Source organism: Sylvia atricapilla, chromosome 3 (assembly GCF_009819655.1).
Source record: "Sylvia atricapilla isolate bSylAtr1 chromosome 3, bSylAtr1.pri, whole genome shotgun sequence".
Taxonomy (NCBI): domain Eukaryota; kingdom Metazoa; phylum Chordata; class Aves; order Passeriformes; family Sylviidae; genus Sylvia; species Sylvia atricapilla.
The window spans coordinates 77,910,003-77,935,674 of NC_089142.1; the positions used below are offsets into that span (position 1 = coordinate 77,910,003).

The 25,672-nt window shown below is 39.5% G+C and overlaps 1 protein-coding gene across 4 annotated transcripts in view; it reads right to left on the reverse strand.

Moving 5' to 3' along the window:
- Positions 1-1,263: 1,263 nt before the first annotated feature.
- Positions 1,264-25,672, reverse strand: part of LOC136359341 (baculoviral IAP repeat-containing protein 6) — a 175,252-nt gene continuing 150,843 nt past the window's right edge. For all 4 annotated transcript variants that reach the window (XM_066315910.1, XM_066315909.1, XM_066315908.1 and 1 more), the window contains exons 66-74: positions 23,347-23,557; positions 15,498-15,643; positions 14,544-14,654; positions 13,130-13,347; positions 12,312-12,473; positions 10,967-11,044; positions 6,706-6,894; positions 3,614-3,748; positions 1,264-2,643 (exon numbers count right to left, since the gene is read on the reverse strand). In XM_066315910.1, the coding sequence (XP_066172007.1) occupies positions 2,464-2,643; positions 3,614-3,748; positions 6,706-6,894; positions 10,967-11,044; positions 12,312-12,473; positions 13,130-13,347; positions 14,544-14,654; positions 15,498-15,643; positions 23,347-23,557 (1,430 nt within the window). In that variant the 3' untranslated portion in view covers positions 1,264-2,463. The remainder of the gene's footprint in view (positions 2,644-3,613; positions 3,749-6,705; positions 6,895-10,966; positions 11,045-12,311; positions 12,474-13,129; positions 13,348-14,543; positions 14,655-15,497; positions 15,644-23,346; positions 23,558-25,672) is intronic.

Here is a 25,672-nt window from a genome sequence, read left to right on the forward strand (position 1 = left end):
ACTCTGTGGTGTCTCACTCTTCCTCTGGCAGAGTGGCTACAGCAATTCCAATGGCTGGTAACATCCCACACTACACTGCAGAACTGGAGTGTCAACAGTCAATAGCCAAAAAACATGGAGTAAAATTCCATAATGATCTAACTAGCAGCTTGCTGCCCTTTGCACTTTTGAAAATACTTTCTGTTGAATTTTAACACATTTTCTACAAAATCAGCTTAACAGTTAAAAACACAGGACCTGAATGGACGGTTAGAAACTGTGATCGATCTGTACAGGCTTCTGTTCATTTTGATGAAATGGTAAGAGATGAATCTACTACCTCACAGGACTTACCGTGATGTACAGCCAAGTAGCATAGCTACCTTGTGTATTTAAAACCTAAAACTGTGTACTTTGTATTTGTTGCCAAGTTCACAATTTACTTACTAGACTGTAACACAGTTGCAAGTTGTTGAGGATCGAATCTCTGCATTAATTTGGTACAATACCATTCTAGCTCATGTTAGAGCAAAAAAAGGATAATTGGTAGGTAGATGTAAATTAGAGTTTAATATCCCATGCAGCTGTTTACACCTGCTTAATTAAGCAGCAGTGACTTCACACCAGCATTGCTATGAAACCATAAATACACACCAGAGATAAAGGTACAATCATGTTCACCACCTTCCTCACGTCAAATCAATGCAAGATGGGGACTTCTTATTTCAGTCTTGCTTTTTAATGGTAAAGGAAAAAGTCTTCACGTTTAGAGAGGATCTTCGGGTTCAATACATTTGGTTTTGGTACAAGTCCCAGGATTTGATAAAAAGACTGTGCTCCTGCAGGCAGGCAGTTTAAGCAGTAAATGAAGAGCTCTAATGGAAACTCCTAACAAATATAATTGGAAGTCAGTGGCTAATTTTGCTTTTGGAGCCTTTACAGGAGTATCACAGTCATTTCGTACAGTAATAGAAGGGAAGTAAATACCCATCTGGAAAAATGCAGGGCTGTTTTAACACTGATGAAGTTCTAACACTTGGACTATGTGGCATAAGCTCTTTGTATCATGTATTTACCAGCACTTCTGGCACAGGGTTGCTTGTTTTGCTCTTTGACTAAGGAGCCCTGAAGTTCCACAGATGTAGCCAAGCTGGTATTTTGAGAGGTATGTACAGTCAGAACAGGCCTTGGATTAACACAACGCATCAGGAGAATACAAAAACTAGTTCTGATAGTCAGGACTATCAGAACTAACTGTTTAACCACCAGCATAAGAACACAACCTCAGTTGGTGCCGTTTTTAATGATTAGAAATAATACATTGTAAAACAAAAAGTGAGAAAATTCCAGCGTGATACTTATAAACAAAGAACAAATAGAAAACAAAATCTTTCGGTTTTGCCTGATTTATAGTATTGATCATACACACAGATCGTTAGTCTGAGGTAATACCGGTAGTAACTTTTTAGTCCTTCAAGGACTGCTCAAAAATTAATAACAACGATAGCAATGCATGTTATGTTAAAAGTGAGACTTGATTATTAAATCAAGCAAACTCCTTACCCTTTTAGTTAGGGATCTGTGGCTGCAAGTACAAAACTGGAAATAAGTCTACACAGTAGGAACTACAGAACGCTGAAGGTCCTGTGTGGCGTGTCAGTACTGAAGAGTACAGCTGAGTATGTAAAAATCAGACATTTCAACACAGTAAAGACTTTGTTCCAGAATAGCCCTTAAGAAATTTAGAGTACTGTTAGTTTGCATAAAATAGCCAAAAAAACCCCAACTAATTCAGAAGTCCAAATTTGGCATGAGGTAAAACCATGTGCATTTATTTCACCTGCATTTTAGATTTAGTAAGCATAAAATTAAGTATGTTGACTGTAATGAAGTCAGTCATACAAGTGCAAGTCTTCAGCTAGAATGTATTTTATGGCAGTTTATTTAAAAAATGTACCAGTAAATCATAAAAGAGGGATCATGTCCATTTAACGTTTATTGAAGTATACAGGAGGTTTTCTTTAGAATCAAATATGAGCATGAATATATGGCCAAACGTAAAATCTATCAAATTCAGTGAAAATTTTCTGACTTTAAATAGTAGCTGTAAGAATGACCAATATATATTCTTTGTTACAACCGCCCTCACTCTACAAGTAAAAAAAAAAATAATAAACATTCAGTAAACATTCTTTCCTAAGGTAGTTTCCCTTATATATCAGTGATTTATCCATTTTTTGTATACATAACTTTTTAAACATACCAATCAGTGGTTCTCACAATTGAAAAATAAAAGCACAAAAAAGTTTACACTCTTGTACAGGTAAATAAAAGATCATTTTTAATTAAACTGTATATCCTTAAGGGCATAGTATAGTTTCAATTTCATTACCTATTACATAATTAACTTCTTACATACAAATATTGACATATTTGGCTTGTGCTTCAAAGCCGTTGTGTCTACAAAGTCCATGTCAATGCAACTCATGACTTGAAATCAGTGGGGACATCTTTACTGCTGCTGGGTTTAACCTGGTCGTGCAACATGGTCTCTTCTGAGCTTGTTGTGGCACTGCATTTTTCTGGGGAGTCATCAGTGTCTGGATCCAACCCTTCAGGACAGGGAAGTTTCAGAAGCTCTTCTCGCAGCTGAGCTGTGTGACGCTGCATATACAAGAACAAATCAGCGTGGAAGGCAACAGTTAAAACAATACTTTTTACAAGGTTAGACACCATAAGACAAAATGAGGAGTAGGTAGAAAAGGCTTAAATGTATTATTTCCATGTCTGGATCAACTTCTCCCCTGTATTTAAGAACTGGTACTTTTGTTTTGGTGACAGAATAATTAGCAAGAGCTGCTAGGGACAAAGGAAAGGTGGTGTTCGGGGATCACAGCAGAAACTGTCTTGGACTTGGTAGGTCATATAGTCAAACTAAATTTATATAAAACTCACGATGAGACCTGCCACAGAGACAGATATGTAGAGATTTGTATACTGATCACAAGAACTTCATTTTGAAGACCAGTCACACTGAAAGAATGGAAGTCTGGCAACAGAAAAAAGCCTTCAAAAATTTGGGGTATGCATCTCAGGGGAAATAAAACCTCAAATATTAAAAACAATATAGACCTGTTGTCTGTGTGGTCACAAAATACAGAAATGGTAATACTTGGCTAGGAAGGCAGAAAATATGTATAATGGTTAGAACTTGATTACAGTTAACACAGGGTAAAACTGATTGTAGCAGATGACAGTTTATTAATCACTTGTCTACTCTAGGAGCTTGTTTTCTGGCAAGGAATTGGTTGTAATACAAGTTTATCATTAACCTCCACTCACCCTCAGAGTGAACAAAAAAAGCTATTATCAGAGAGAGTTCTGAGTTACAAGGGTTTGAGGTGAATGGCCTGTATGGGATCAAACCCAGAACCCTGGGGTTATGATCATCATGCTCCAACCAACTGAACTCCTCTCGGGGTCATTGTACCCTGTACAAATATTCATAGGAAAAATAGGCAGGACAGGTGCTAAAGGAAAATCCAACTTGTAGTAAAAACACTGAGGAAGTGGAATGCACACACGTTTCATCTCTTGATAACTGGGACACTTGGATTTGTTATGAATGTCTCACCTTCAGAGCTGCTGCATGATGGGACATGGTCCTGCCTACTCGTTTGTCACTGCTGTACTGCTGTATGTCTGCTATCCACTCCTCACACTGAGCCATGATCTCCACTCTTTTCAAGTAGAAGTGTTTGTGGATGACCTGCAAGAAAACATTGCCAATGTAACATGGACAGAAGAACCATATACTTTAGCAATACCACATTTGCAACACCTCTATCGGTCTAACTGAATATAAGGGAAAAAAAACCATCAGTGTGAAGGTAATTCAGAATTGAACCAGGTTGGAGATGAAATTGGAATTCCTGTCCTCAAAGGTTTCCAAAATCCAACTGGAAAAAGCCCTGAGGAAACTGTTCTAAATTCAGCTGATGCTGTTTTAGGGAGTTTGTTGGTGTGGGTATCTCTTCCAGTCTATAGGAATCCACTGTGTGTGTAGCCGTGTAGCCTGCCATTTCAGCAGTCACTTGTGTTACCTGGGTGCAGGGTAAACCATTGCCAGGAATACACCCAGCAAAAGCAGAAGGGAGGGCAGAGTGCTGCTCACACACATTTTACAGTTCAAAGCTGGATATACTACACCAGCACCAAGCTCACACAGGAGCAGAGCTACACAGAGACAGTGCTGAGGCTTTCACTGTTTCTTTCCCTGCCATGTTTTGCTAGAGAAGCACAGGTGGCAAAAGCACCACATCCTCCCCTGCCACTGTCCTGGACTGCTCCAACAGAAAACAGATGAGCAGAAACACTGCTGGCAGTACGAGCACACGAACATTACGCTTCTGCAGAGAGAAGGATCACGGCAGCTGCTTCAGAGGGGTGCAACCACTTTGCTCTAGGCAGAGGCTGCACATCTGGGGACACTGGAATTCTCAGGCCATGGTATTGAGCTGCCCAGTTTGGATGAGAGCCAGCACTTGATTGAAGAGTAATTTTGGTATTGAAGTACATATTTCAGTTTTAAAAATCCAGACAATGAACACTCGTACAAAGTTGTGAAACTCTACTTGCTGTTGGCTTTGTCTTAAACAGTTTTCTAAAACTCTGAATGGTGAAAGAAACAATAAAACCAAAGAAATTTTATTGAGCACTCAGAGTTCTTGGCCATATTGCAACATAATGGGAAAAATATTTTTTCCCTCTAGAGGTTAGAGAAAATAGCTATCTGTCTAAAGAGAAACTGCATATCGAAACCGTAATTGACTTCAGTTCTGGATACATTCCTTAAATCCATAATGGAGCTTGGAAAAACTCCCAAAGACTGGCAGTTTAGATCTCTTGAGCCTACCTGTCATTTAAGACATTGAAGACATGACAGCTCAGATTTTTGAAGACAACAGATCTCAGGATCTTAAGACGTCAGTCTTCAGCATGAGTTTGCATTTGTGTTATGAATTGATCATCAGTGTAAGGTTTCTAAGATAACCCTACAGAAAACCTAGAGGTCTGAACAAAAAGGAAATCTCCCAAAGAAATGCTCAGATAATCAGATAGATGCATTTCCATTTGGATGGGGCCACAGATGGAATCTAGCATTGTTCCAAAGCTGCCCTTTTCATACTAGCAGTGTGAAAGCTGAGTTGCAGAGTAAGCACAGGATTACTGGGACTCTTAAAGGAAAGTGCAGTAACAATAAGCTGGGATTCAGTTACCAAATGGTGTAATACTGCATATCCTTCACTTCTGTACATGTGAGGAGAAACATGGAACATTACTGCCAGGGAGCCCACTGCTTTCTTACGTATTCAATCAATTTAATCTTACTGTGATTTGAGAATGCCTTTTGCCAAAGTGAAACAGTTACATTAGCTAGGAGAAAAAGACCTATTAGCAGAACTTACTGGATTATGTGTCTGGATATTATCTTTTCATGGCCTTCTACTTATTGAGTAGAACACTTAAGAGATAATTCTAGACACCATCAGGTATCAGGTTTTATTTCATTAATTCAACACCCCTACATACACTGCACATCGTTTTTCACATGCATGTGGATAAAGATATCTAATGGTTGTAGTGCAGGTAAAGCGTCAATGTTTTTTTATTCCACAAGACAGAGAAAATTTAATGAAAAAAGGTTTTGCATTCCAAAGGATGTTTTTACGACATCAAGGAAGGGATGGGACATCAACATCTCAGATGCCACACCCAGCAATGTGCATAATCTTGAAATAATTAGGCTTTTTCGACATTTTATGCAGACCATTGAAAGCATAGGTGATACTGACAGATGGCTCCATGCTTCAACACTGGCAACAGTTGTAGTAGTTCAGAGCAAAATGTGTTTTTCTGGAGATATTTGCTGGTAATACTGTGAGATGACTCATGTTTGACCAAACATTTTGCAATAATATTCATACAGATTCTCTTAGTGTTTCTTCAGCTCTTTTTTCCTTGAGCTCTCTGCTGTATATGTTCAAGCCCCTGAGATCTAACTCATCTGCTTTGGGAAAGGAATTGCACTACAGACACTGAGAGGAGTTCCTAATAACTAAATTATTCTATGATGCTACAGGTCAGCTTTAGTCTATTTTCAGGAATGAAAACAAATTAAGCAATTTGATTTATTACAGTAGTATTTTTAAGACAGCATGAATGCATGAAGGTTAGCATTGCTTTTAGCAGCATCAAGACAGCTGTTTTCAAAAGTACAGGTTTCTAGTGCAGATGCTTTGTGTAATTTCTTTTAAGGTATTTTTCCAATTTGCATTATCTTAGTGTATCTGAAGTGTTTCTTAGTATTTGCTTAAAATTCGTGATTCTTGGGAAAATCCTGCCTGTTACTTAGGCAGAGTATGGAGCATGGAGTTGTTACAGGCCATGTAAAAGGTCCTGCTCAATAGTAAGAGTGACCTGAGCTGACTGAACTATGATTTATCCAACTGTGCACCAAGATCCTGTTCAGGTCAGTCCCACTTTGCCTGCATTCCTGCTTCCCAGAAGAGAATCTGTGAAGTTTGGTGTGCCCTTATTCACTTCAGAACAAGACATGATCTGGAGTCACCTGCTGCAGGTTAAAATAGACATCTCCTGCATGGCCTTACCAAATACTTCCATTACTCTTAGTGCTCAAAAATAGAGCAATTTCACAAAACCCACCTCCTTAAAACACGGTGATGGATTTCTCATTTGCTCAAGCATTGCCCACTTGACTGTTGCCTGTCGGATATTTCCATCATATTCTCTGGAGCTCTGGGTACCACTGGGAGTACCTCGCGATCGTTCGTAACCTGGTTCATTGAAGTACGGTTCTGCCACCAGTATGAGGGACTGGACAGACACTAACACCTGTTAAGAGATGGAACCAAATATTAAAATCATGCTACCAACGTATTCTTACAAATGTACACAGTTCTGCTCACCTTACAAGCAAAAACATTTCTATGGCAAAGTACTTCCATTTGTGACGCAGGCTACATGCAAGCAGGGAACATCCACACTTTCAAACCTAAACTGTCACTGCACACAAAACCCACAAGTCCTCTGGCTGTCTGTTCAGCTCAAACACTGAGAAAATTACAAATGTAATTTAAAACCCTGCAAACAAACATGCATATATAAGTAAAAGAAAATATTTAAAGGAAGAAATGCCTGATTGCACCCTTTTGTGAAAGAAAGTGTATCTGTCAAGTTCTCAGTCAGCAATTTGATTTTTTCCCTGTGGCTGACCTTACTAATTCTTCTAATTCTGAACTAGATGGAAAAGTAACAAAGGAGGTAACACGTCATGTGAACCACTGAAATTAATCCTGATCTACACTGTCTCCCATTTTTTCTTTCAAATGAATGTTCTTAGCCCTTTAGTTTCAGATTTTACAAACAATACTGTGTCATATGCAAATAAAACAAAACCTCAGTATTTTTCTTAAGGGAAAAAACATTTTCAATACTATATGAACAAAGCACCAACTATTCAGTAATTAGGAAATAACAATTTTCCTCCTTTCAATTTTACTATCCAGCACACGTGTGAATAGATGCTTAAGTAAATTCAAGGCATTTAACCATATACTCAGCTATTCCTAATAAAACCCAAAGAATTAAACAGATCCACTCTTAGGTATCCAAATGTAGATGTACTGCATATTCATGATTTGATGGTTTGCTAGTTTTTCCAGTATTAAAAGTTTGTCCCTGTCAACTTGGTTTTTTTACTAAATGAAGGGCAAGTTTTTCTTATGTACTTAGGACCAAGTCCACCAGCAACAATTTCAGGGATTACAGTTCTGTGACACGAACTTCCAGAACTGTAAAGAATTCAACCAAGGTGATTTGAACACTTGTATTTCCTCAATTAGTGAAAAGCTGATGATATGTTACAGACCTAGGAAGGGCATTTCCAGCACTGAGCACAATTAGGTGCAGATAAACACGCCAGGGCCGCTGTTTTTGGAATTGACTCTCCTCTCAAACTAGGTACAACTTAGAGCTTTAAAACGTTCCCTAATTTAGCAGCCTAATTTGTGAATTTGGATATGGAAGACAAGAGTCCTCCTGTATCTTGGAGGATGCAGAATGTACAGCTCATATCAGATAGATGGCAGGCCAGCAGCAATCCAAACTCTGACTCTTTTGCAGGCAGTGCCCCGACATCCAACGCTGTGCCCTATGCTCAAGTGTGGCATTCTCCGGGAGTTTCTCCTGCAGCAAAGCCAGCACAGAAGCATTCCAGCTTCCCATCCTCATGATGGTTCCTCACTCCACAGACACAATGCTGGATCAGTAACTCCTTTCAAAGAGCCAGCTGAATGACACAGGTTACCCTCAGTCCCATCAGCACCTGACAGGAACACACCCTCACTCCTTTAGGTGCTGTGCACTTTGCCCTTGTGTAGTGGCTGTGCTTTCATTACAGCACACACGGGCAGTCTAGGGCAGACAAGTCTTTATCCTGATGGACTGCACATGCAGCTGTGCAGTGGGAGATGTGAACCAGCATCCCTTGTTGGGCTGAGAAGGAAAACTAACCAAGTTTTTCTGTTTCTCAGGCAGGTGCTCCACGGAGCTGCTGGCGCTGTGTGCACCATCACAGTCTCCTGTACCTGCCCTGCACTCAATTAGAAGCAGCCACAGTTATTTAGTGTTAAACCTTAAAATGTAAATTAAAACATACAGAATGTCCTTCACAAATCAGGTTTCATCAAGCAAATGGCCACAGAGATACCAAAGAAGACAGAATATTAATGCAAATGTGCTAAGCCCCAGTAGACTGAATTCAGGGCCAAGGCTTTGGGTATGAAAGGTGTTTTGGTGATCTCTGTGCATTTTACATGTCTCTGGAAGAACAGGCTTTTGCTTTTTAAAATTTTTGTATTTTAGATATCTATATTTTTTTAAGTAGCTATGGTGGAGAAATTTGCACTGCAGCATGGTACTTTCTGGGCCTGAAAAAGCAGTCAATACTTTGAATTACAATTGGAATGAATGAGAAACTCTACACTGATCTTCCAGTTTCACTGGGTAGTAAAAATTAATTTCTGAAGTATTTTGGGTGGTCTGACAATAGTTCAATGTCTGAGCCAGAAAAAATTTGTAGTGCCTAATTCTTTCCAAGCAATTTATTTAGTCCTCCAGCTGTTTTCCATTTAATAGTTGTAAAGTGTTTTTCTTCCAGTATGATGGGGATGGGACTTTTTCCAACAGTCTTCTTATTATTCTCAAAATGAAACACTGAAAAGAAGTTTTAAATCATAAACTTCTATGTTGCATGTGATTTTTAACAATCAAATATAACATTTTAATGTAAGAAAAAGGACTTCAGTGAAAATAAGACTTCCTAAATACTCGTACCTTTTTACACTGATTTTACAGATGAAGTCCAAAATTGCAGTTCATCTTTTCATTAAGAATTTCGATCTTGGGGGGCTTGCACGCATTAAGAAAGCGTTGGATACCTATGCTAACATGATCCTCTCTCTTGCTTATCTTGAAGCTGAGTATGAGTTTGCCAGGAGGTTCCCTTGATTGTTCTGCCTGGCAAAGATGAGAGCTAATGGCTTTGCCGTGATATCAGCTGGCTCCCTCAGCTCCCCTGCATTCACAGGGTTTGGTTCCACAATTGTACATGTGGGTCCAGGCAGCTTCAATACTCTTTCCTCTACTGTGGATAATTCCTCATTCTCACACACCTCCCTAGTGAGGGCTCAGGGACAGGGGAAAGCAAGTCTTACCCCTAAGAGTGAGGCAGAGATGACCTCTGCCTTTTCCATGCCCTTGTCAATAGGTCTCCTGCCCCACTGAGCAGCTGGAAAGCCCAAGGAAAATGTGCTCTTTTGCTGCCAGCATACTTACAGAAAGTTCTTCATGTTCATGCTTTAAAACCCTCATCATTTTCAGTGCCATCTGAGCTTTAGTTTCCCTAATTTCTCTCCTGCATGTTTGGTCACTGTCCTTTTATTTCACGTGAGTACCCCATCCCCTTCTTCCACCTTTTCTTGCTTCTTTTTGCAGCTGAGCTTAGGCAAGAGTTCTTGTTTACCCATGCTGGCCCTCTGCCTCACTTGCCTGAATTCCACTCACTGGAATAGACCATTCTTGAACTTTTAGGAGACTGATAAATCTGCTCTCCAAGGCCAAATCCTGAACAAGCTGAAATCTGTTCTGCTGAAGGCAGTAATTCTATTATGCTGAAGCTGCGCAGTCTTCTAGGATTTGGAACAGAAACTGTACCTTGTGCTACAGAATAATTACTCCAAACTCAGAATAAATTCAGTAACTGCCACAGGAAAGAAGCCATTGCAGGCTTTACTTTTACTTAATGTCTTTGCTTGTGAGTCAGTGCATGTCTGCAAAATAAAGCTGAAAATTATAAGGACTGCATGCCCTAATAAATTCTGCTCTAATGTAACACTAATTGTTATTGAACACAGCACAGCTTCACTTCCATTCCCTTCATCTTTATTCCTCTACTCAGCTCACCTGCACGCTTAGGAGGAGGAGGAAGGCTACAGTCTGCACTAGTGTACTTCACTTTCTTATCTCTCTCTTCTGTCTTCACCATAAAAAATTCTGGTAAATCCATGAGATGAGATCAACTCCCAGTCCTTTTCTGCCTTTTTTTTTTTTTTTTTTTTTTTAAATAAACTATTTGAAATCATCTGAGCAGAGCTGGTACAGGAATGAGCTGCACACATGTACAGCTGCTCTTCAGGACCAGGTCAACAGAAATACTCATTAGAAAGAGCATTTTAAAGAACCTGTCTCCTCAGCAGTGTTCCAAGGACATTTTCTGGACTTTTGTCTTATTTATGCTTATTTGAAGATTATTCTGGTTTAAATGTTCTAGAAAAGGAATCCTTAGGAGCAAGAGACAACTTTCTACTCCTAAATGACATTTGAAGAGAGAGAAGAAATTGCTCACCTGCAAAAAACTTGATGTTTGTGGATTCCACTTCTCTTCTGGCCTCCCATGCCATGTGTTGAGTATGCTTAAGCACACCTGAAAAGGCGACATTATTAATACCACACACAAAAACTATGACAAAATTGTTCTGCTTGGACAGAACAGAATGTTGACATTACATTCATTTTTTGACAAACTTTTTTACAACAGCATTCTAAAAGACAAATTTGTTTGCTACCACAGAATCAATGAGGTTGAAAAAGACCTCAGGGATCATTAAGTCCAACCTGTGACGGAACACTATGTCAACCAGACCATGGCACTGAGTGCCAGGTCCAGTCTTCCTTTAAACATCTACAGAGTTGGTTGGTGACTCCACCACCTCCTTGGGCAGCCCATTCCCATCTCTAATAATCCTTTCTGTGGCCAAATTCCTCCTAATGTCCAACCTAAAATTTCCCTGGTGCAGCCTAAGACCATGAGACTACTTTGAAAGGAAAACAGATAAAAATCATGTGGGTGAACAAGAACAGCATGCTAATAAACAAACAAGACAAGGCAGATTACTTTTCCTCATGGGAAACCTATGGATTCTAGTGGCTCCAAAAAACCCTAAATTATGAATACTGTCTGATTCTTTACTTTCTGCTTCAAATACTGCAATGAAACTTGTAATTGTGTATTTTAAAGACAGTCATTCTGCTTAAGCATGTAAAAGATGGCATCTGTCACACAGACTATCTAGAAATTGGAATTATTCTTTAACTTTTGTGACTGATCTGAACTTTAGGGAAGTTTATGGTATTTTTGAATCTTAATTGTGAAAAGGAACAATCCAAGACAGGGAAAACAAAGAGAAAAAGCAAAGAGAAGAAACTTAGAGGCAAGTATTTCCCAAGACTTAAAACCAGACAAAGAAAAATGGAGATAAAGTCTCCATTAGGAATTATATTCTGTATCCACATTAATAGAAAGCGGATGCAGAAAAAGGGATAAAGCACTCAGCTAACCTTGAGCTGCAGCTGATATGAAGCATACTTTGTCCATGGAAAGGGTATTTCAGCTAGCCAAAACAGATTTCTGACTGGTTCATTTAGCAGAAACGTTGGAAAAGAGCATTTTTCTCAGTCAAAAGTACTTGCTCTTTTGTTCCAATCCAGCTTATAAAGGCTGGATCTCTAAAAGTCTGCATGACTAGAAAGGGGGTAATTCCCACTTGAAACTGGCAAATCCCTTTTCATTTTGGTCTGAAGACCAGTATTAACAAAGAGCTTCCTCCTGAACGTTGGGAGTGGCTGATCCACAATTCAATCACAAAAGGAAAAACCTTGTGACATCTGACAGGGGATCCCAGCTGACCTACCTTGCCATCATTGTAGAGGTTTGGATTAAATCTCACGCTGTGGCCTCCAGTTGTTTCCAGATTCACAAGTGGAGGGGAATTCGGATAGTCTTGTGGGAAATACACATCAAATTCAAAGCAACCATTTGCATATGGGGTGTCTGCAGGACCAGTAATGAGAACCTACCAGCGATAAAAAGAGAAAAAGAACATTTAAAATCCCCACCCTCTTATCTATCACACAGTTGAGATTTTGTAAGTTATAGAAAGCTTTTTCTTTCCACCTGCTGTGTAGCAGGAATTATTATTAGACCTCATAATCATACACAAGTGTCAGTCTGTTCATTCTGATACTGGATAAGCAAAGCCCTCTGCAAACACTCATTTCTCCAGATCACAAATGGAAAGCAAGACAGAAGGAGCTCAAACTCTTTTCTACTGGATGCTATTAATAAAATGTTTTTTTCCAAACACAGGTCAGCACTCAGCGTACTTCTCCCTACCTACTGCCTGTCACTCCAATGGTCACATGCAAAGATATGTTTGGACCATCATGGAGCAACAGCACTAAACTTCTCCCTTTGGAACAGCTGAAAAAGAACAAATCCTGCTCTGTGAAGGCTCCTTGGCCAACAGAGTGCTCCTGGGGCAGACGGGCTCTCCCTGTCCCTGCCAAGTTGCTGAGAAATCAGACTGAAATACTACCACTTACATTAATGCCTGGGCAGCAATTAAAGCGGATGTGAAATAGTTCTGGTCTTTCCTAAGCTTTCAGGCACCTTCCTGAACACCCCTGTGCCCAGCTGAAGAGGGAACTAAAGGCAGCTGCGCTTCTTTACCTTCATGATGTCGAGGCGCTCCTCGTCGCAGCGCACGAAGACGCTGGACGAGGACGAGAGGGGCAGTGAGGTGGAAAGGGTCACGGCTTCCTGAGCCAGGCGCCGGGCCCGGGCAGCGCTGTTGGCGTCGCTGGCGTTTTTCACCTGAGACATGTAGTGGTAATTCACTTTAAAAACCAACTTGCCGTCGTCGTCTTCGGAAACCATCTCAAATGTATCTAGAGGAGAAAAAAAATTTTCATGCATCAGGAAAGGAGGAAAGCTTATAGTGGATTAGTCTTGGATAGAGATTATGAGCATTAAAATCAGGAAAGTTCAATTTGCATCACAGTAATGTAAAAAAATATGTGTTTTGCGAGTTAACAGTGATCACAGAAACCAAAGCACTAACCGTGCTGGGCTGAAACACTTTCTGCAGCTAATTTACAAACTTTCATATGCATCTTGTCAAGTATACACCACCCCCAATCTGGAAAGCTACCAGCTATTCCCAACCAGGAATAGGATGATACTTACAAACACACAATAATTCTAATAATGGAACCTGTGTGAAGCCAAGTGCCAGCGGTATTTACTCATGTGCTGGTGGCAATGTTATTGAAGAACCATGAAAAACTACAGTGGAGCTGGTTTTCTTTAATCACTTGCTACACAAAATCTGCAGCACAGATGCCAGAGGGAAAAGCTCCCACTTCCTACAAACCTTCACACATTTGGCATACACTCCACAAACATTTGTGAGGAAAACCTCTTACAAATACAACAGCAAAGAAATGTGACTGCAAATGTGGTCACTGCAACTCAAAAAATACTCAGTGAACATGTTTTTGCAATAATTTTATAGCTCTTTTTTGGATAAGATACTATTAGTTCTTTATGAAATTTTTTGATAACTTATTCCTTTTATGGCCAAAGGACCGATTCCCATCACATTTCCCAAATGCAATACATTGCACTTCATGAAAGGACATGATCAAATTTACTGCAGTTTCATTTAAAAAACACATTTTGATTTGAATTATTTTCTATTTAAAAAATAACATATATGAGCTTTATAAATAAATAAATAGCTCATAATATATGAGCATTAAAAAAAACATTTCAATGTCATCTGAGAAGTGAAAGACTCACAAAAAATCATAACGGAAACATGAACACCATCACATCACTGAATTCATCTGGTCCCTTGCATTACCCTAGTGCATGCTTAAAACATTCCTTATTAGTTCAAAGACTGCATGAGCTGGTAACCTGAAAACAGAGATGTACAATTTTCCTCATGTGAAACTTATCAGTGGTCACGTATGTAAGACACTTGTTAACTTTAAAAATAATATAGGATTCTGTTCAACAGAACACACATTTCTTCAGTGTCTGCTTTCTAAAACACACACATTCACACTTCTCAACCTACCGAACTGGAGTTTTTTCATGACAGCCACATACTTCTCTTCAAGGGATCGTAAAACAGACAAAGGCTTAGGCTTCACAGCAGCCTTTTTGGAGTATTCAGCCATCTTCTTTTCTGTTGTGTAAAATGTGATGGTTATTTGCAGTTAACTACATAATTCCAAGAAAAGCACAGCAAGTGTTGACATTTTATGGTTACGTTCTTTTGCAGAGACGTCTCAAAACTGGGCATCACTTAGGATATACAAATGTCTTTTTCTCTTTAGTGTGTATCATTATCTGAACATCTTAGAATAAATAAAGATCATAATCTCAGCTTGGAAATAATTAATGACTGCTGCTGCTTCTTTGAATATTCTTTTATTGTTTCTTTTATCTTTTTTTAAATTTCAAACAGGAAGTATGACATATGCTTGTGTGGATGGCTATTCCCACATGCATTCCTGGACTCTCCAAAATTGGGAGCCAATTATACATGCCTTTATAAAATGCACTCCCCTGATTCAGCTACTTAATGTTTAGTTTTTATTACTAGATAACCAGATGGTCTTTTGAACATCCGTAAGTTCAACCCATGTTTCAGATTTTTGTTCTGCATTCATCTACTTAATAGTTAATTCTATAAGTAAGATTTAGTTTTAATAGAAAAAGGTTTTATTACTGAAGGTCGTGTATGTTGTTTTCTGCCAAGTAAAATAATAATAATAATAATAATAATGAGGCGCTACATAACTGTGCTGGAAGCTGTGAAGTGTAATCTAACTTACTTGAATTACTCTGTTTCCTGATCAAAACATTTAAGACTACCAAAGTTCTCACCACCTTTGAAAATGCAGTCAGCACTTGGGGACAGGAGGGAAGTGTTTTGTCTTGCTTTTAAGTTGATCTGTAAGTTATCTGTAAACAGCTGTATTACAGATAAACAGCAGCAGTGCTTGGAGAAGTGTTTGTGTTTCACCTTGGTTTGCTTGGCGCAGGCTGGTGGTCGCAGCATAGACAATCTCTGCAGTCTTTTGGATGTCTGGCACCAGGAGGGTCAATCCCTCTGGCTCTTGGTCAGAACTATCTGGCTTTACTCCTGCTTTAGCTTTGTCTTTTTTAGACCTGTGTGGGACAAAGAAATAGGATATAACATCAGGGACTATCTTTCAACCAGACATACAGTATCCAGTGCATCTGTCAACAGGGAAAAATACCAAAGATAAAGGATTGAGACTAAACCAAGCCTTCTGCAATGGAATGTGTCTCTGTACCTTCAGGTTCATCACTAAATGCAGCAACCAGCAGTTCCAAAACGGAACACGCTGCCTGGATTTGACAAACAGATGTACACCCGGTATGAGCAGTGAAAATATGAACACAAAGCCAGTGATTCCAGTACAGCAGTTTCTGCTTCAACATTTCAGGCCTCCTGATTGTCACCCTGCAGGCTGACCTGATGTCTGCACACCTTCACACAGGATTAAAAACCTTACAAAATCACAAAGATCATGTCGTGAATATGCATTTCATCCTTGCAGATCTTTGTGCAAAACTAAGTCATGAATAGGTGATAAAGTGCTCCTTCCTGCTATGCAATACACTGAAAATACACTCACAGTAAAACTCCAGGAAACCTCTAGTAAAAATTCACAGCAGGTAGATGAACATCAACCTATGCACCACAGGACTGTGGGCTAAACACACATTTTCTCTCTCTCTGCAGTTCTCTCCTAGGCTACAGAAATGTAGAGCTTTTATTTCAGTAAAGAGCTTAAAAAGCCTTAAAGTATAAAAAGCATTTAGGTTACACTGGATGTTTATAATCAAAGTATTGCAGATCAAAATGTCAATTTAAACAGCTCAATTTTTTTAAGTATCTGAAAATGCAATTCATATTGCACTGTTGTTTGAGAGAAGCTAGTTGCACAGGAATCTAAGATACATTTAAATATTTAGATTGTGACACTCCAGTCCTTCCTAGCATAGATAGTCAAGTGCTGAAATGAGGACAAGGGTATTTGATACTAATGTAACCTAAATGTGTGTATTAAAAAGCTCCTATGTTTTAAGAGCTAGCATAAATTTACACTGTCATCCTGCAAAACTTAAGGAGATTTTAATGCTAACAGCACCAACATTATTTTACAACAATTTCTGTACATTTTTGTTTCAACAGCACTTGCTTGTTTTGAGACACAAACAAGTTCAACAGCCAAGATGAAGTGGTTTTCTCTCTCACTAGGAAACCAAGAAACTATCTACACAAGTGAAAACAGCAATTTAATGTTCTGATATAGCAAACGTATTTTACCAACTGTAACATTTCTGTGTTTTAATCTAGACTGAAATTGTGCATAATGAATGACTCTCTAAACTATTCAGTGGAGGTGATTACAGTAGTACTGAATATGGTCTCTGAACTGTACCTAATCAAATGAGAATATCCCTAGAGAGCATTAATAACAAAACACATTACTGTAGCATGGTCCATTTTCCCTGTTCCAGATTTAATCCACAAAGATGTTAGCCCATGGCTGATTTTCAAGCTATTCTGAGCTTTCAGACCCTCAAAGTTAGGAGGAATCAGAATCATCACAGCCAGCTCCAGGTTGCATTTGAGGAACACTGTGTGACAAAAAAGCAGCAGCTGCATCTCTCATTCATACTTATTATTGCATTTTTCCTTGTGGAAAGCTAGGCCAATATTTCTTAAATAACCTATTAAGCACCTTCAGAAATATATATTCAAACCTACTAAACCTCAGTGATAACCTGTTTCAACATCATGCACATGCTAGCAGCTACCAGTCCCTAGAAAGGTATACAGATTTAGATCTGCTTGCTATTGATGCAGAAGCCTTAAGCTATTTGCCACAAAACCCCTGGAGAAATTCTGGCTGAAATAAAATGTCAGTGGGCATTATGCAAGAGAAAGATGTGTGAAAAGCAATAAAAATGTGCTTGGTGAAGGTACCCAAAGTAAAATGCTTAGAAATTCATTTTCAAAACAGCGTTCTTGTGGCTCTTTTGTCGTCCATTTGCTTTTACAGTTTAGATTACTTGTTTGGTTTTCTTCCTTCTGCTTGGTCTTAGAATCAAAAAAATCAAGGTGATGGCCTCATTAAGCAAAATGCTTCACCACATGCTTAAAAATTCCTACAGACATAGTGAGTTACTGACAGCAACTGCCTTGGCAGACAAGGAATATGTATTAGTTGAAGCAGCAGGGAAAGGAGACAGCTACTCAAAGGCAAACTTTCAGTACCAATAATATAATTTCCTCTTGCTCTCCCTGCTGTCCACAACAGTTACACTTCAGCACTTTTGAACTGTCAGCAGAGAATGTATTCTAACATCTCCTGGGCCACCAGGGAGAGGAGATTCTGTCCAGTGCAATCATCAGCACGACAGAAAACCCCCACCCTGCCCCTCCTCAGTACAGACTTTTGAAATCATGTGTTTGCAGAACAGCTCTACCCTGAAAACTGCAGTTACCTGGGGCTTGTGTGAGGGTCTACATTATCAAGCTGCCTAACTTCTGAGTCAGGCCACACCTGTGGAAGAGCAGTTTAGGAAGGGAAATGCAGGAATAAATCTAACTCAGCCACACCTCTGCCCCATCCCAAGTCTCGTTTTTGACCTTGATTCTGCCTTATCATGGATTTCAGTCAGTTTCTTAGAGAGGATAAGATAGCTGCTACACAAATTCCCAAAATTAGACATATTGCCTTATCAACATTTAGCTTCCTCACAACCAAGTGTTGCTTGTATATTCTCATGGTTAGTTTGGCTAAAGATAACCTCCAACTTTAAGGGAACAAACCAACTGATCTTGCCACAGTGCGCAGGACTCCTATGAATGATGACATCCAGTTTTTTCTTTCCTCATTTTGTCTTCCTACCTTTATTTGATTCCAAAGAACAACAACTTAGTGCCATCCATCCTGCACAGTTTGTGAGATTACAGAATCGCAGAATGGTTTGGGCTGGAAGGGACCTTAAAGATCATCTCATTCCAACCCCCTGCCATGGGAGAGACACCTTAAACTGGATCAGGTAGCTCAGACTTCCATCCATCCTGGCCTTGAACACCTCCAGGGATGGGGCATCCACAGCTTCTCTGGGCAACCTGTTACACTGTCTCACCACCCTAGGAACAAAGAATTTTTTCCTAATATTTAATCTAAATCTACTCTTTCATTTGAAGTCATTCTCCTTTGTCCTATCATTGCATGCCCTTTGTAAAAGGTCCTTCTCCATCTCTCTTGTAGGCATCTGCCTTGTTATTTTATTTTCTACTTTAGCATTATTCACAAATGTTTGGAGAAATTTAACAGTACTTTACAGTTTCTCAGTTTATTTACCATCAGCATATGGAAAATAAAGTAATTCCCTAGACTCTAGATGGAAAAATCTGTCAAAGATTCCCCAGCCATATGTACTCTCACACTGATGATAATTTTTAAAGCTCACAGAGTACTGCAATCTGAGACAGAACTGAACACCACTGCAGACATGAACGATTACACTTCATTTGATATATCTTTTACTTTAGAAGACCACAGCAGCCCCTTCTGAAACATATCCTCAAAACATATTTATCATGGCTATTAAATAATGCAATTTAAAAAGAACCAATGTGCTATAAGATAAAAATCTCACACGAACCAGCTCTGGACTGGAAGATGGAGGTGTGAATCTCGTCTCTGCACCCATCTCCCTCATGTAACAAAATATCCCGGTCTGGAAAATCTAAAAGGCTGTTTTTTTCCCTAAACTGCATGCTTATAAAAGGGCTGAGACAAAAATGTAATTCAAAACCCATGGAAAAGTTCCAAGGGTTTCAAATATCACCAGTGCACTGGGGAATCTTGGAACACACAAAGTAAACAAAGGTCAGAGTCACTGTGAGGGTCCCAGTCCCTCAGAAAGCTCAGCAGGCCTCCATGAGCCTGCTGCAGCCTTGTGGCTGCTCTGTGCACCCTACAAAATAACTCCATGGTCAGATTCAATCCTGGAGTCCTCCAAGGTCAAAATTACAGCTTGACTGAAGATGACAGTCCATAAACTGTTTCTCAGTGTGACCTGACACACATGGTACTGCTTTGTGCACACATGAGAAAAGCAACCTGATGACTACTCTGCCATTTGTGAGCACGTACAATGTGGGCAAAGCACACTATTTCATAAAGCTGAGAAAGTCCATTCTCCCTTCTTGCTGTCATCTCCACTGCTGCAGTGCTGCCTGGATTCATTCTCTCTCCAAGCTGGGTGTCATACACGAGTGATCCAGAGGCACCAGCAGGGCCCCAGCTTGAGAGAAGCAGTTGCTGGGAACTTTACAGCTCTCTCAATACTCTATGAAGGAGGAGACGAAATACCAAAAGTGAAGCCATAAAGCCAGGAAGATGCTTCAGCTCCCTCCCTGCACTCTGTCAGTCTGCATAAAAACCTGTGTATGCAGATATTTGATTTAGACACAGAATCTTCCCCATACCGTTTTTCAGCCACTGAAGAAAAAGCACAGAAAATGTCAACCCATATTTAAAGGGATGACAGTCACTAATATATTTGCTAGAAGAGGCAGCAGTGTACATGCTAATAATTTAAGCCACTAATTTAGCTTGTGCTAGAAGATGACAGCCTCCTCTTTATGCTGTGCTAAATGAATAATGAATTATACACTCCCAAGGCAACCTTAATTTTCAAAGTCAATACTAATACTTACTCACCCGTGCCTGGTACTAGGAGGTAAATGTGATGATACAGAATGACACCCTTTTCAAAGCATTCACAGAGTACAGCCAATGAGCCATTCAGCCTCTGTGCACCACAGGGACAGTGCTTACAGCGTGATGTTGCTTAGTCTTAGTCCAGGGCTCACTGTCTTGGGATAAAACTACCCTGGGTTTGCAACCACACCTCTCATGGTCTCCACCTTTGCTCCTTCCAGTGATTCACCGTTTCTTAAACAAATCTCCTGAAATCAGGCAAAACAAGCAAGGGACTGTGACTTTGCAAAAGACCACTGGTGAAAGCTGGTCTCCTCCCAGATGGCTCCACCTATCCCACCTTGGGGTTTGAAGCACTATTTATGGACAGTAAGTGGAAGTATTCCAAACCAGAGGCTGCAGGACTGCTCCATGCAGACAGCCATCAACTCAAAATGTGAGCTTCAGCATGCAGGAGAAGAAACTGATAACTGTTTTTTAAAGAAAAATAAAACAAATTAGGCCTTGATTCTTGGGGCCTAGTTCTGAAAAAATATTTTTTGTTTGCAAAATGCACCCTTTCACATAGAAGTTCTCCAAAATAGCAGTGAAGACAATGAAATGCCACAGCAGAGAAAATGCCTCAAGCCCACCCGGCTGTATTCCAGCATCCCCATGAAGCATAGTTGGGAATTTTAGAGGTAAGCTTGCTAGACAACACACCACACAAATGAACCACCAAGTCATTTTGCCAGAATAACCATTTGCATGAAGCTCACCCAGCAGATGTTGGTTCCAACAAGCCTGCTTTGCCACACATCAGCAGCTTTCTGCAGCAAAGGGCTCAGCCATCACAGCAAGCTCATGTCTCAAACTCAGCCCTCATGACAACTCATTACACCAGCCTGACTGCTCTCCAATCACTGATGGCTTTGACTCCCTAGCATTCAAATAGTCATGGGAAACCATCTCATCCCTAAACGAGAATTAGGATTTAGAGATCTTCTCCATTATCTACAAATTTCCCAATTTTCTAACAGAATACTGTGGCCTTTGAAAGTAAAGGAAACTCAGTGTTAACTGAAGTCCAAAACCAAAACTATTCTTCTCCAATTTTGGATCAAAGTGGACACTTCTAGTCCAACATGCAGATGACATTGGGCAGACATGCAAGTCTGCTGCTCAGAGGATGTGATGTTTTGTCTTTGAAACTAGAACCCATAATTTTGGGTTGTTCTGCCAATTTGACCTAAAAGAACAGCTGATTGTCCCATTTAAGAAATTCATGCCAATACTTGCTTAAATTTCTGGCACACCTTCAACTAAAATGCTGAGAATTCAAACCTTCCACCCCAGTGATTCCAAGCTGTTCAGGATGTTGGTGTTTTCATCCTTGCCCATACATTGCTTCAAAGACAAACAGCACTATGCTTAAACCACGCAGTAAAGACGAGTTTTCCTTTTGCACTGGTAAAACAAAGTAATACAAGAAAACTGTACACATAATGCACAAAGATCCAACCATGGAATTCTTATCAAATTCATCTAATACTAAAATAATTGTGACTCTAGAATTCTTCTTTGCTTCCAGATGCTAAGGTGGCACTGAAGAACTACTCATACTGTATTTACTTTACAAAACTGAAAAGAGCTTATGAACAGTAGTCATGTGCCATTCTCAGAAAGAAACTTTTTAGGCTTCAGCCTGGGGAAGTGACATGAGAAGGTACAGGTTGCCATGGCCATTAAATCCGAGGCTAATAGATGACCAGATTAGCAAAGAAAAACAGTCAGTGATTCTGGTGGAGAATTACATACACAGGCATTGGAAATGGATTACACAGAAGCCAAGTATCTTTCCTATTTCAAGAAGATTACATATACTATGAAATACATAATACTGTCAGCAAGCACAGGTTTTTTTAAGTGGGCATCCAACCTAAAGAACTGGTTTTTGTCCTTCCCAGTTCTGTTTCTTTTGCACTACACTAGCAAAAAAAAAAAAAAAAAAAAGAAAAAAAAAATCCCACTACAGGTACCTTACATGCTTAAGAAGCAAGACTTGCAATCTCATTCAAGAAGTATTGGAGAAATTGATGGGTAAAGTCCAGTAATCAGGTACTACTAGAAAGAGTTCCTAATAACGAGATTCCTTCTTGAAAAGTCTCTCGGGTAATGGTTGGTAAATATTCCGAGTTAATAGAGGGAGAAAGAAAATTCTCCACACACCTTTTCCTGACGTTTTATTTACCTTCTTCCCATAATGTTTCAGCATATGCTTAGGGACAGCACTAAATTTTGCAGAGAAGAACAGGTTATTTTTTCTTAAGAAGCTGTCTTTAAATTTGAAGCAAGTAAACAGAATCAAGAAACCAACCAATTACTGGAAGTAGAAAATTATTAAAATAAGGAAATGCAATACAGATTGCAACATTGATAGTTAGCAATGAAAGGACAAGAGTATGCAAATTTACCAGCTTATGTCTGTCACACCAAAACCATTTCCTGTACAGTAGCCCAGACGGATACACACAAATACAAATCTAGATCAAAGAGGTGGTTTTTTTTGAAGTATCCAGGAGAGGGCATGGCCAGGACTAAGGTTATTCTATACCACCACAGACCATTGCTGGGCCAGGGGAAAGGGGCTCTCCTCTGTGAAGAAGGGGTTCCTTCTGGTCAAGTAAGTGTGGTGGAGGGAGCAGTTGGGTGGTGCCAGTTCCACACTGAAAAAAGCAGCTTGGTAATGCTTCTTCTGAGCTGGAGGGAGGGGTCAGGGTGGTGTAGCTGCAGTTGGGCTGAGCTCCATGGTGAGCATTTCTGCATGTGCATCACACCCTCTTTTGTACTTTTTTGTTAGTTATACTGTTGCTGTTTGTTCTCTTATCTCACTGATGCTTCCAGTAAATGATTCTTATCTCAACCTGTGATTTTTACCTTTTGGGCCTCTAATTCTCCTCTCCAGCCCACCACAGGGAGAGGGGAAGGTAGGAGCCAGGAAGGGGCAGTATGGTTTGGGGTGTCTCAGTGGAAGCACTAAGTTAGGGAACAGCATTCCTAAAGCACAAGCACACAGTAGTTTAAATGAAGGACAGGGCTGATAAAAGTGCTTACCTCAGTCGGTTGGTGTAAGTATCTACACAGGTCTTCATTTTAGCCAACAAGGTCCCAACAGAAGCTTGTGACTCCAACTGCTCTTCCTCCTCTTCACTACTTTCTCCTGACAGAGGAAGCAGTAAGGGCACCATCGATGTGCAAGAGGCAATAGCACGGAGCAATTCCAGCAGAGCTCGGTACAGGGGAACGTGTCGAGCCATATCCAACACTACGGGAGACAAGCAGTTTACAGGATTTACTAACACTGGAGACACTTCCACTCCTAGGATAGATAGTTTAAATAGAAAAGCTAGATTTTAGTGATTACTAAAATACTAATGAAGTGTAATGGTAAAATACAGTACTTTGTAATTGCCATTTTTAATTTGTGTTGTTATGGACCTGTACAGAAAGAAATTTACAAGATACTTGGGAAACAAAGGTTAACAAAAGAGCTAACAAGGTATCGAACAGGATTACCACATAGTATCTATATTAGTTTCTAACACCTTAATATACAGTCCTGGCTCAAATTGTATGCTGACAGTAACTGTAAACAAAAACCTATGGAGGAAAAACTATAACCTATGGTGTAGTAGAGTAGCATTGCTGAATCTAACAACATAAACATTAATAAAACTTTCACTTCACCCAGGAGGAGTAATCTCCTTTTGGGAAAATTTCTCTGCATTATTGCAAAAATACTTATGGTTCTTAAACGAATGAAGTTATCTACTTAATAGAAGTCCCGTTTTGCTTCTTTCCATGATGAAAGATCGTTTCAAAAACCATTATGTCTCCTTCAGAGCATGCAATTTTTTCTGTATATATATGAACCACGAAACTGTAAAGATGAGTAAGAACATTTATTAGGCAGGCAAACCTCACTGTCTTGGTGCTTTTCAGTGTGATATACATGTGTTACAGAAGTAACTGTGGGTAGAATATAGATATCAACTCCTCTGACTAGGTAAGACAGGCAGAGATACACAATTCTAATGGATTCTCTAGCACCACATTGTTTATTTTTCTTCTCCACTTGTTTGGACAAATATGTAATGGATGTCATTTCAACTGACTTCGTATCATTAACAGAAATCCTGAAAATGTAGCAATAGGCAGATACTTTAACACAGCTGCTTCCTCTGTCCCTAGGATATGCTATTTTTAACCTAACTGCACAAGATATTTGCTCTAGTTTAAAGTATTCACAAATGACTGAGTTTATGATAAAATAAATTTATTCTTTTTCCAGCAAAAAACCCCAGACAACAAAAAGCCCCTGACAACTTGCATTAGGACAGAACAAAGCACAGAAGAACTCTTTAATGTTTCATTTAGCACATCTCATCCTCCAAGCTAAAGCAGATCACAGACTTTCAACTCCTGTCACAAAACCCTTAGCTCTAAATACAGGACGATGGGGCAGTATAAATAGCCAAGCTAAATGCAACAAGCCAGTTTATGCAGGTTTAAGGATGGATTTATCTCTGCCAGGAGTTCTTTGATCAATAGCTTGCTATTTATCTTTTGAATCTATTACAATGGCACAAACTCTTAACTGGGTGAAGTGCTATTGAACAGGAAGAAAATTTACCAAAACAGAGTATTAATCTGCCAGGCCTGATATCATGGCTCTAAAAATAACACATGTCAAAATACTCCATATATCTAAAGCAAACTGAATTTAAACACTGGCATTAAGAAAACAAGTTTCAATTATCTGTTGATTCTTACCTCTCTCTATATATATTTATAAAAATATATATGCCTCCATTTTTTAGGCTCAGTCTCTAGCGAAGAATGGTTGCCCACAAAAAAATCCCCACAATACGTAAAAATAAACACATATAGATCTGATGATGTGTGGATTTAAAAAACAAAACCAAAACAACATAAAAAAAGGAGGGCGGTGAAAAAAGGGCAAGCATAAAATATGTCCTACCATAGTGTAGCCCTGGCCAAAAACCACCTCCCACCTGTAGTGCTAAAGACCAAGTGGCTCCTCAATTTAATCAATAGCTGTTTATTATGAGGATAGTGAGTGAGGGAGAGATATGACCTCTTAGATAACCACAGCATTTCACTCTGGAAAGCTTTTATTTATTTATTTTAACCATGAAATTTTCATGAGACCAGAATACATAATTTCAAACCCTTCAATGCTGGCTTGCCCTCTCCTTTGCTAAATGGATAGTTAAGTTCAAAATTACCGTCATGAAGGGAACTGAACCGACATAACTTTAAAGTGGAAATGTTTTCCAGAGACATGGGAGAGATTTCTGGTTTTAGCAGATCCAACTCACTTGCACTGCTTTGCAATAGTTCCCACGTGAAGCAAATG